Source organism: Scylla paramamosain, chromosome 29 (genome assembly GCF_035594125.1).
Source record: "Scylla paramamosain isolate STU-SP2022 chromosome 29, ASM3559412v1, whole genome shotgun sequence".
Lineage (NCBI taxonomy): Eukaryota > Metazoa > Arthropoda > Malacostraca > Decapoda > Portunidae > Scylla > Scylla paramamosain.
The window spans coordinates 13,864,380-13,876,879 of NC_087179.1; the positions used below are offsets into that span (position 1 = coordinate 13,864,380).

The 12,500-nt window shown below is 48.0% G+C and overlaps 1 protein-coding gene and 1 long non-coding RNA gene across 2 annotated transcripts in view; one reads left to right on the plus strand and one right to left on the minus strand.

Moving 5' to 3' along the window:
* LOC135115363 (neuroligin-4, Y-linked-like) overlaps positions 1-7,978 on the plus strand; it is a 56,924-nt gene extending 48,946 nt beyond the window's left edge. Inside the window, 6 exon segments of the mRNA XM_064032055.1 lie at positions 2,162-2,317; positions 3,119-4,020; positions 4,226-4,380; positions 5,458-5,573; positions 5,690-6,384; positions 6,387-7,978. Coding sequence (XP_063888125.1) covers positions 2,162-2,317; positions 3,119-4,020; positions 4,226-4,380; positions 5,458-5,573; positions 5,690-6,384; positions 6,387-6,812 — 2,450 coding nt within the window. The 3' untranslated portion in view covers positions 6,813-7,978.
* LOC135115367 (uncharacterized) overlaps positions 1-12,500 on the minus strand; it is a 20,768-nt gene that overhangs the window by 5,856 nt on the left and 2,412 nt on the right. Inside the window, exon 2 of the long non-coding RNA XR_010275970.1 lies at positions 12,215-12,347. This is a non-coding gene — a long non-coding RNA (uncharacterized LOC135115367). The remainder of the gene's footprint in view (positions 1-12,214; positions 12,348-12,500) is intronic.

Consider the following 12,500-nt stretch of genomic DNA (forward strand, 5'->3'; position numbering starts at 1 on the left):
CTCTCTCTCTCTCTCTCTCTCTCTCTCTCTCTCTTTGTGCACGTTTCAACATCCTATTTCCTCTCTTTCCTGCCTCTCTCTCTCTCTCTCACACACACACACACACACACACACACATACCATTGCCCTCCCAAGGTCTTCAATTCCTCCCCAGCATCCCATCTCTTTCTCCCCAACCACTTACTTTTCTCTCCCTCCCTTGTCTCTCTTTCTTTCCCTTCCTTCCATCTCCTTCTTTAGCCTTCTCCTCTTGTCTTCCTTCCTCTCATCCTTTCTTTCCTTCTTTCTCTTTTTCCTCTCCTTTATCCCTTTCTTCCTCTCATCCTTCTTTTTTCTCTCTCTCCTTCCTTCCCTTCCTTTTTTCCTTTCATCTTTCATTACTTCTCTTCCTCCCTTTCCTCCTTTCTTTTCATTCCTCTCCTTTATCTTTTTTCTTCTTCTCATCCTTCTCTCCTTCCTTTCCTCTTTTCTTCTTCCTTCACTATTCATTACTCCCCTTCCTCCTCTCATCCTCCCTCCTTTCCCTTCTTTCCTTTCCTTCAACTCCTTTCTTTTCATCTTCATCTCTTCCTTCTTTCGTTCCTTCCACTTCTTCCTTGAGAACTCCTGTGTCTTCCTCCTCTTCCTTTTCTCCCTTCTTTCTCCTTCCCTTCCATTACTCCTTCCTTCCTTCCTTCCTTCCTGTCTCACTTCCTTCGCCCATAAACACAAGCTTTCAATCCCCATCCATCTTCTTCCTCATTCACTCCACGTCTATTCCTTCTTGGTATCAGAGCGGCGTTATATGACCCCAGTTGCTGCTGCGTCTCTGGTCAATCAATCAGTCAGTCAGTTAGTCAGTCTTGCTTTTCTCCTTCCCTTAGTTCCTGTATTAAAAAAGGTGATTCAGTTTCATTGCTTTCTTTCTTCATTCTTTTAACTTTTTTTTTTTCACTACTGCTGAGACAATCAATCAGTCTGTCTGTCTATTTATCTATCGTCTCCTTTTCTTTCTCTCCCTTTCTGTAATGAAAAAACAAATTTATTCGCATTTATTTCCATTCTTTCTTCATGTCTTTTAACTTTTTATTTTTCATTTGTCAATTAATCAATCAATCTATTTATTTATCTATCTATCTATTGTTTCTTTCTCTCTCTCTTTCCCTCCCTTCCAGTAAAGAAAACTTAATCCACTATCTCTCATCCTCCTTTCTCCCTTCCTTTCTCCCTCCTCTTAAGGCTCATCCCTTACACAACCAATCAATCAATCACTCAATCAATCAATCAATCAATCAATCTTGCTTTTCTCTTTCCCTCCCTTCCTGTACAGAAAAAAAAAAAATAAAGGAAAAAAAAAACTCATCCACTTTCCTGTTCCTTCCTTCATCAGCCTAACTGTTGTGAACATTCCTTACTGCCTAGGAAACATTATTTATTTTAGCTCCACAGTAAGCACTAAATAACTTCCTGTAGTAGTATTAGTAGCAGCAGCAGTAGTAGTAATGGTCGTGGCTAAGAAGGAGAGAGAGAGAAAAAAATTACGTAAGTTTGCAATGAGTTAATAAATGATACAGTATGTGATGAATAAGTTAAACTGCTCATCTGCTTCCTTTTTTTTTTTTTACTTAGGTACTCGTTAAACAAGCTGAATAATAACTTAATTATCTCCAAGTCCACCGTGTATACTGATTCTACCACATGTTCTACTTGAATCTACTTGAGCCTTCTAATCTGCAGGCGCTTTATTTCTGGGCTTTTTTTTTTCTCCAAATTGTGATCTTCGCGATGAAAGAGTGTCAGTACTAGTGAAATTAATGAAATGAATGAATCTAAACTTAACCTAACTTAAACCAAAATTTAATCTAACCTAACCAAACCTAACCTAACCCAACCAAACCTAACCAAACCAAACTAAGCCTAACCCAACATAACGTAACCTTCAGTAGAAAAGTCAATATTACACACTGAACCTTGTCTTTGGCTGAACAGAATCATCTATCTATCAATTTATCTACCTCCATTCATTCCCGTGTTCCTCCTCTACATCTATCTATCTATCTATCTATCTATCTATCTATCTATCCATCTTCCTATCTTTCAATCTATCTCTCCACTCATTCTCGTCTTCCTCCCCCTACATCTCTCTCCCCACCCACTCACCCCCGCGTTTCTCTCCCCACAGTGGCAGACAAGACAGGACACGGGGCGCTGCCAGTCGTGGTTTATATTCACGGGGAGAGCTTCGAGTGGGGCGCCTCCAACCCTTATGACGGCTCAGTGCTGGCGGCTCACGGACATGTCATCGTTATTACTCTCAACTACCGCCTTGGGCCCCTCGGTGAGTTGGGGGTGTGGAAGGGGGAGGAGAGAGGGTACAGGGTGGGTGGGTGGGTGGGTGTGTGTGTGTGTGTGTGTGTGTGTGTGTGTGTGTGTGTCCTTCAGGCTCATTATTAATTGGAAACGGTGTGTGAATATGTGTGTGCGTGTCTCCAATTATACCCACTGTTGGTTGTGATATCTGCTGCCATGTCACCTTTGCCTCCACTCCCTCTCTCCCTCCCCCCGCCCTCTGTCCCTCCGTCCCTCCTCTTCTCCCCTCTGCACCGTGTATATGTCCTGACACTAGCTAACCATCGCCTGCCTTGTTCCGAACGTCAGTTTGTGGCCCACTCGTACGTACTAGCAACACACACACACACACACACACACACACACACACACACACACACACACACACACACACACACACACACGCGAGTATAGAGGAGCCTTTAAACCCTCGTTAAACATGAATAAATAACAGTATACACATTATCGGTAGCTTCATCCGGTGTAATAGGCAGTCTGGCGGCGGCGCATCCCCGGAGCACTCCTCCTCCCGCCGCTGCAGCCTCACGCTAAGATCTGGTTCACCCAGCCCACTGTATGCAAACGTAATAGCAGCAAATGGCACACACGGGCGGCACACACACAATAGCGTCCGCGCCCGATAACCAAACAGTGACTGCCCGGCTGGTGAGGCTGCGGGCTCTCCAGGCTCTGTCTTTCTGTCTGTCCAGGGTCCTGTTAGCCTTTGTCCGCCTCCTCTTTGTGGCCGCCCCCCACTCACCCTCCCCTTGCCTCTCATCTCCTCCACCAGGGTTCCTGAACACCAATGCTGACCCCAGCGGACGCGGCCACATCATGAACCACGGCCTCATGGACCAGATTGCGGCGCTCCACTGGGTACAGGAGAACATCGGCGCCTTCGGCGGTGACCCCGGCAGCGTGACCCTCCTGGGGCACGGCACAGGCGCGGCGTGCATCCACTTCCTGATGGCGTCAACGGCGGTAGTGGCCGGCCTCTTCCAGCGCGCCGTGCTCATGTCCGGCTCGGCCTTCAGCCCCTGGGCCACCGTGGACAACCCCACGCACTACGCCCTCAAATACGGTCGCGCCCTTAACTGCACGGCCAACATGACGCCAGTGGCGGAGCCTGGCCACCGCCGCGGGCCGCCGCCCAAGCCCTCAAACAAAGAGCTGGACGAGATGGTGAACTGCCTGAAGGAGAAATCGCTGGATGACCTGCAGGCGGTGCACATCTCGGCGCCGCAGTTCCTGTACCCGTTCGGGCCGAGCGTGGACGGCATCGTCATCAAGAAAGACTACCGGCGGGAGATGCGGAAGCGTGCGGACGAAGGGAACCGCGAGTACGACCTGCTGTTCGGCGTGGTGCCGCACGAGGCCTTCGACCTCTTCACGGCTGACGACGTGGACCGCGGCTTTGACCTGGAGCGGCGGGATCGCATCTTTCGAACGATGGTGCGCAACGCCTACGACTACCACCTCAACGAGGTGTTCATCTCGCTGGTCAACGAGTACACCAATTGGGAGCAGCCAGATCCGCAGCCCTACGAGATCCGCGACGCCACCCTGGCAGCGCTCAGCGACGCCCTCTACGTGGCGCCGCTGCTCACCGCCGCCAGCAACATCCGCATGGGCCACAAGAACCAGTACTTCTACGTGTTCAACCACACCTCATTGCACACCTCCAGGCCCTACGTGAGTACTGCCTCTCCCTCACTCTCACCCTGCACGCGGCGGAAACACCAGGACTGCCGAGGAGAAATTAACACACTCACACGTACCCACACACACACCCACGAAGAGGAACCAGACACACCACACAAGGGTACGAAGGGGAATAAACACACACATCCCTGCTCCACACGCACAGACACCCTGAGCCAGCCCCTCTCCTCCACAGGGCGTGACAGGCAGCGTGCACGGCGGGGAGCTGCCCTACGTGTTCGGGGCGCCGCTGGTCGGGGAGCTCGGGGTCTTCACTGGAAACTGGACGAGACAAGACCGAGAAGTGTCTGAGGCGATGCTTACCTTCCTCGCTAACTTCGCCAAGGCAGGGTGAGTCTTGAAAGCATGTCCCCTTCCCAACCTAACCTAACCTACCTCCCCTACCTTGCCTGCCCTGCCCACCTCCCCTCACCGCCTTTGTTCTCCTCTCAAGGCCGCCAGTGATGCGAGGGGAGTGAAGGTGAGGGTAAGATGAGGATGATGGGGAGGGAATGGGGAGGCAAATGAGGTTATCTGTGTAAATGAAGCGAATGAGATAAAGTGAGGATGATGGGAAGGAAATGGAGGATAAGTAAGGATAAGTAAAGAAAGAAGAGATGGATGGAAAAATGAAGGAAAGAAGAGGAAAGAGAAGGGAACTAAGGTGAAAAATTTAAGGAAATGGAATGAAAAATAAGGGTAAGTAAAGTAAAGAAAGGGATTTTAATGTGAAATGAAAGAAACTAGCGACAACAAAGACGAGACGAAAAAAAAAAAAAAAAAGACGGAAGAGGAAAATAATACGTGAGGGAAAGGAAATGTCAGTGTAAGGCAGAGGAAATTATGAAAAAGAAAAGGAAATTAGATTAAAGAGCGAGATGTATGATGGGTGAAGAAGGAAATGGAGAGAGAGAGAGAGAGAGAGAGAGAGAGAGAGAGAGAGAGAGAGAGAGAGAGAGAGAGAGAGAGAGAGAGAGAGAGAGAGAGAGAGAGAGAGAGAGAGAATAAGAACATTTGAAAAGCGAAAATGAAGGAAGAGGAAAGGGAAAATAGGAAAATAAGGAAAAAAACGGGCATTAAAAAAAGTTTGTCCCTACTATTTGTTCAGCAGCGCCATGCATCGATAATATTAAATTAACATAGCCGGGTTAACACTCAAAACAACTTCACTTAGTCGATAATAATGTGCGCCACTCAATAAAAAAAAAAAAATGGAGTCAACGAGTTAATTGGATAAGTTAGGTTAATTGAACGCGCGTTAAGTTTGGTGAGCGTCACGTAACAGCCTCATTCCTATGCATGGCTGGTGGTGATTGGTCAGGGCAGGTCAGGTGAGAGGAGGCCAGGTCATACCTCCCCACCCACCAACCCACCCATCCACCCATCCACATACACACACTGGTAACCCACCCCCTTCCCTCCCCATAGGAATCCCAATTTGCGGCACGACCAGAACCTGGTGACCAGCACCCGCGTCTCCAACCTGGTGAGGAGCGTCACGTGGGAAAAGTACGACCCCGTGCACCAGAAGTACCTGGCTGTGGGTACGTAATGTGTGTGTGTGTGTGTGTGTGTGTGTGTGTGTGTGTGTGTGTGTGTGTGTGTGTGTGTGTGTGTGTGTGTGTGTGTCAATGTTTCACTAGCAGCCGCCCCTCCACAGGCGGGTACCCTGGGTCGGAGCACCACTACCGCGCGCAGCCCCTGGCGCTGTGGACATGGCTGGTGCCGCGGCTGCAGCGCGTGGGGCGCCTGGAGTTCCTCAGCTTGCGGGATCCCGAGGGCCGCGAGGACACAGACCCTGAGGAGGCGCTGCAGGAGCTGTCCGTGGTGCACCACTTGTTCTCGAGGTACGAGGACCCCGCGCTGTACTCTGGCCCCGTGCGGCCCCTGCGCCATATGGCGGGACACTACGTGGTGCCCTCCACCACCTCCACCACCACGCCGGCCAGCACCGCGTCCCCTGGCTCCGGCACCGCCACGCCCTCCCTGCTCTCCCTGCTCACCACTACACGGGGCCCCCTCAGCGGCTTCCGGCGGCCGCCCCCGGACGCGGCCACGCCCACCGCCCACGTGGAGGAGGCGCGCACGGAGGAGGTGAGTGTGATGCCGTACTCCACGGCGTTGTCGGTCACCATCACCATCGGCGTGTCGCTGCTCATCCTCAACCTGCTCATCTTCGCGGGCGTGTACTACCAGCGGGACAGGATACGCATGCGGGACAAACAGGAGCAGCAGAGTCAGCAGGGCAGCCTGGCGGGCAGCGACCAGCAGATGACCGCCCTCAGCCCGCCCACCACCACCACCACCCTGGAGGTACCCAAAAGCCTGCTGGCGGCGCCCACCTCGCTCATGGCGCCGCCGCCCTCCCCTCGCCCCTCACGCAGACTCAGGCCCTCACGCACATCTCGGAGTGCCCCGAGGCCTTCGCCGACCCGCCAGTCGAGATAGACTGTCGGTGGACGCCCGTCACGATGGCCACCAAGCCCAACGGCAGCGCCACGCTGGTGGGCACGCACACCCACACGCTGCCGCCCCATCACCAGCACCAGCACCAGCACCAGCACCAACACCAGCACCAGCCACAGCCGCTCCCGCAGCAGAAGTACCAGCAGCAGCACCACCACCACCCGCCGCCACACCCGCAGCAGCCGCAGCAGGCCACCCTGCCGCGGCCGCCGCCGCCGCCGCGGCTCATGCCCGCCGAGTCCCAGCCGCTGCTGCCCGTGCATGTGCCAGCGCCGCCGCGGGGCAAGATCCCGCCGTACGACGAGCTGCGGCTATGATGGCGGCGCCCTCTGGCGACGGTGCTCTCGGCGGCCGACTACGTGCACAGCCCGCCGCCCCTCGTCCCCTGCACGTCCCTGGAGCAGCACGCCCCTCACGCTCACGTCGTCGATTACTACGGCGGCTCCTTCTATAATGGGCTGGACGTGCCCCCCGCGGAGGCCCTGCCCAGGGCAGTGACCCCCGGGGAGTACCGCACCCACCCTGGCGGCTGCTCCACGTGGCCGCGTCAGGCTCGCGGGCCCCGCACCTGGCCAGAGGGCGACTCGGCCCGCCTCTAGCGCCCAGCAATAAGTGCCTGAGGAAGGCCAGATGACCTTTACTGTGTGCTCCCCCACACTCCCTCACCCCCCCCTGTGATGCTGGTCCTGCACCCCCCACTCCCCACCACCCCACACCACGCCCACACCACTCTTGGTAAGTGTTTGTTACTGTCACTAACCCCCACCCCCCACCCAGTGTATGTGCGTGTGTGTGTGTGTGTGTGTGTGTGTAAGGATGCATGCCCACCGCCCACCGCGTTGATTAGCGTTGATGCGCTAATTGTGCAAGCACATGTGTGGGCGTGTGTTCAGCGAAGCGTGGCTGTAGTGTGTGTGTGTGTGTGTGTGTGTGTGTGTGTGTGTGTGTGTGTGTGTGTGTGTGTGTGTGTGTGTGTGTGTGTGTGTGTGTGCCTCCATCCCCCCCATCCCCACCCAGCAGCCGACGCTCATTCTGAGGCGGAGCAGGATGACGATGATCACGGCCGTGATGATGATGATGATGATGATGACGATAACGATAATGATGATATTACTATTCCCTCACAAAGACAATAACAATAATACTAAATACTAATCATAATATTAATAATAACAATACAACTCTCAGAATAATATTTTAAACAGTTCGTGTAGGTGAACAAATGTGCACTTTTTTGATGTGTGTACGTACGTGTGTGCGCGTGTGTGTGTGTGTCCGTGTGTGTGTGTGTGTGTGTGTGTGTGTGTGTGTGTGTGTGTGTGTGTGTGTGTGTGTGTGTGTGTGTGTGTGTGTGTGTGTCCGGGTGCGTGTGTGTGTGTCCGTGTGTGTGCGCGTGTTTCATTAATGATTGTAACTTGTAAATATCAAAACAGTGTATTGACATGTTGCAGTTCAACATTTTTCTAGTAAAAATGAGAATCAACCCTTGTTTTTGTATCCTGAAAAAAAAGCAGTTAATATCCGTAATTGGACTAAAAGGAATTATCATAAAAAAAAAAATCAAAATTGTGTTGAAATAAATGAATAGTATGAAATATGTAAATAAGAAATGAAAAGCACATAACGAAAAGGAAAAAAATAAATAAAGACATGACAAGGAAGAAAAGGAAAACAGGCATACATAAATAACTAAAGAAAGAAAAAAATCATAAAAAAGAGAAAACGTGGTCTCTTTTCTATTTTAATTTCTTTCACCTTGACAAATAATAAAAAAAGACTTTCCTTGCAATACTTCTCCACATAAAACTAAACATAAATAAATAATAAATAAACGAAAAATAAATGAATAAAAAAGGAACAATGTAATGCTAAACTCTTTTCACTTTCATTCTTGTAAATAAATTGACTTTTTTTTTTTTTTTTTTTTTGTCTGCAACTTTCTTCCACCTCCAGCGGCGAGAATCACAAAGGAACCTCACGCCAGCAGCACTCAGAGACCCCGCAGAGACCTGAAGGAGGACCACTGAGACCCACTGCGAACACTTCATCATAAGACACCCAGAAAGACCCACTATTGGTAAAATATTCCTTAAAAAAATAATAAATAAATAAGTAAATAAATAAATAAATAAAAAATAAATAAAAATAATAAAATAAAATAAAGACCCCTAAAAAATAATGATAAAAATATAACACCTCATAAAACACCGCCTCAAAAAAATAAATAAATAAAAATAAAGTAAAATAAAAAGACCCCTGGAAAAAAAAAACCCCCATAAAAATACCATTAAATAAGTAAATAAATAATGCCCACAGAAAAAAGAGAGAACACAAAAAAAAAAAATCAAAGAAAAACAACACAAAATAAAGACCCTTAAGTAAAAGACCCCATGAAAAACAAAACAAAACAAACCCAAAAAAATAAATAAAATAAGTAAAATAAATAAACAAAATAAATAAAATAAATAAATAAAATAAACAAATAAACAAATAAAAAACAAAAACACAAAAGACCTTGAAACAGGGACACACTAAAGACTGACCGAGGAAGGAAACACACAACAAAGGGACCAAACACCACAAAGCACACCCCAATAATGAAGACCATCCCTTGAATAGACCCCCCCTGTAATATAAAGACCGATCACCCCAAAGGACACAGTGCGGCAGGAGGCGGAGGGGGGGGAGGGAGGAGGTGATGGAGGAGAGGAGAGGTGGTTGTGAATCAGTCATCCGCTTCGTAATCTATCTTCCTTCCTTGGCGGAGTATTAATAGGTGGTGTAAATCATCCGGCCAGGTGCTTTATGGCCCTACAGGTGCACTTAAGACACACCTGGGACGGATATGCGTGTTACACTTACTAATGATATAAGGACGGGAGGAAAATGAGTGTTGGTGCGAAAAGACTTCAAGCTTACACGTGGGAGTTCCTATATTGGGCATGTCTACCTATTCTCACCTGTCATCCACTTAATATAATGTAACGCAAGGTAATTTAATGTAGGCTAAGGTAAATTAACCTAACATTACCTAATCAAGCCAAACTGAAGATAACGTTGCTTGAATATACTATGAACACTTAATTTATTCTACGATAATTTGGTGATGATGATGATGATTGATGATGATGATGATGATGATGATGATGATGATGATGATAAGACGAAGAAGAAAAAAAAGAAGAATATAGAGATCAGCAACAACAACAACAACAACAACAACAACGACAACAACAACAACAACAACAACCAACAAACAAACAAATAAACAAAACAAAAACAATAATAAAAGAAAAACTGATAATGACAAAAGATACTCTCTCTCTCTCTCCTCTCTCTCTCTCTCTCTCTCTCTCTCTCTCTCTCTCCTCTCTCTCTCTCTCTCTCTCTCTCTCTCTCTCTCTCTCTCTCTCTCTCTCTTCAACTCATTAACAATTACAGTAACCAAAAATAAATACGTAAAAAAAAAAATGAACTGGAAGCGGAAGAAGGAAAAAAAATAACAGTTCTCTTTTTTTTTCCATTTTTCCTCCCACTCATTCCCAATTGTCCGCGTCTTTTACACGTCCGGCGCGATAAATTGGCTTACTTTATTTATTTTTCCCCTCCGGACTCTGACAAAAGCGGTGACCTGTGACGCCCCACCCCCCACTACTCCCCCCCTCCCCTCCAACTATGTACAAAGCTCCATCTATTCCCCAAACCCCCATCACAAAATTCACCCCACCTCCCTCCCTCCCTCCCTCCCAACACCTCTTCGCCTCCACCTTTCTCCAGCGTCCCATTCCACCTCCACTTTCACTCCACTTCCTCTTTCTCCACTGCTAATCCACCTCACTCTAGTCTTACCTTCACCCTCACCTGCTCCACTTTCACCTCCCCCTCCTCCTCCTGCTCCTCCTCCTCCTTCCTCTTCCTCCATCTGCCATCCCTTCTACTACCACTCCACCTCTCCCAGTCTCCCTTCCATTCCTCTTCCCTCCACTTTCATCTTGTTCCCTCCATCTGTCACATCTCGTTCCCTCCCGTCACCCAAGAACATGTCAGGACACGTAAAGGAGGGGACAAGTAAATAAATAAGTCTGTCAAAAACTTCAGGTATGTTTGTTAAAAGAAGAAGGACCTAGATAGATAGATAGATAGATAGATAGGTGGTGGTGGTGGTGGTGGTATTGATGATGTTGAAGCGTAGTAAATACATCATACAACGCAAAGAGAAGCACGTTTCCTCTTTAAGCTACACACACACACACACACACACACACACACACACACACACACACACACACACACACACACACACACACACACACGTACACGCCTCTCTCCTATCCCACCCACCCACCCACACACCCACACACACACACACACACATATTAAACCCCTCTCCCTCCTACCCCCCAACACGCACAAGAAACAAGCAGGGGGGCGATAAATAAAGACCCCCCACCAAACACACAGCGAAAGATAAAAGAGTGGAGAAACAAAAACAACAGTAACTCCACGCTGCCCTCCCGCCCTTCGCCTCCCTCCACCCACCCCTCCACCTCCTCTGTCTGTGCCCCATACCTGTCTTCCACACTGTACCCTCTCAATTCTTCACTCTGCTTCCATTCCAGACAAGGTGATAATTCAACTGATGGAATATAAGGAACATGAGTCCACTGTTTATACACGGAGTTGCTGGGAGCGTGACTGAGTAAGAGCGGTATTCACTTCATTCACTTATTTACTTATTCACTCACACGTGGATATAAAAGACTGGCTGGTTCACCGCGTCGCCGCAACAACAGGGATGGATCCAGTTAATCTTATGACAAAAAAAGAACTACCACTGAAAAAAAAAGAGGAAAAATGTCACGTATTAAAAAAAGAAAAAGGGTTAAACATGGATGGGAGGGTAAAGTTGAGGATTATTTTCCCATACGGCCTTTTTTTTTTCTTTAGCCAAGCACGATAATAACTTTGTTGTTTGTTTTATTGTTTATTTATTGATGTTTTTATTTTTTTTATTTATTTATCCATTTATTTTATCATTTTTTCTTTTATTTTTCTTTTATTTATTATTTTTTTTTTTTTGGGGGGGAAGGGGGAGAAGATAACCAGCACGCCCTTCCCCAGTACCCCCACCCCCCTTTCTCTGAATAATTCTTGTTTGGCCTTCACTGGTCCTCCCTTCTGAATAAAATAAAATAAAAAAAAAAGAACCAAGAGAATATAGTTGTGAAAATGGACACTAAATCAAAATAAATAGTAAATGTACGTACACATAGATGATTAACTCTGCCCTTCACCGACACCCTCACCCACGGTACTGCTGAGGGAGAAAAAAATAAATAAATAAATAATAACCTGGTATAATGCATGCATGGAAAAAAAAAAAAAAAACAAAAAAGGAGGGAGAGAGGGAAAAGAAAAATGAAAACTGGTGAACTAAATATTTTGACAGCACAGAAAAGTGTCAAACCAAAGAGGAGATTTATGGATGAAGTGGAAGGAAAGCGGGGGAGAAAAAAAAAAAAAAAAAGGCTTAATGGAGAAGGAGCAACCGAAAGTAAAATAGAGGTGTTAATCCTTAGGTGTAAAAAAAAAAAAGACACACACACACACACACACACACACACACACACACACACACACACACACACACACACACACACACACAACAAAACTTTTACCTTCCTATCAGTCACCCTTACATAAACCACATTAGCATCACCTCAACAGCACGCAGGAAGAGCCACGTCACTGCAGCGAGGCACGGCGAACAGCGAACAGCAAGACGAGGCGAGGCGGCAGAGACGAGGCCGGGAGGAGCAAGGCGTCAGTCAGGGAGTGTCGGGGGGAAGTGTCTGGGTGAGGGAGGGAGGGGAGGAAAGAAGTAAAGGAAGCAGAGAACTCAATGTTAGTTTTCCCTGTCTTGCCTACGAGACAACCCCAACATCTTTATGCGGCAGGGGTTCAGGGATACACCACTTTTAGGGGCAATACCACGCACCACTACA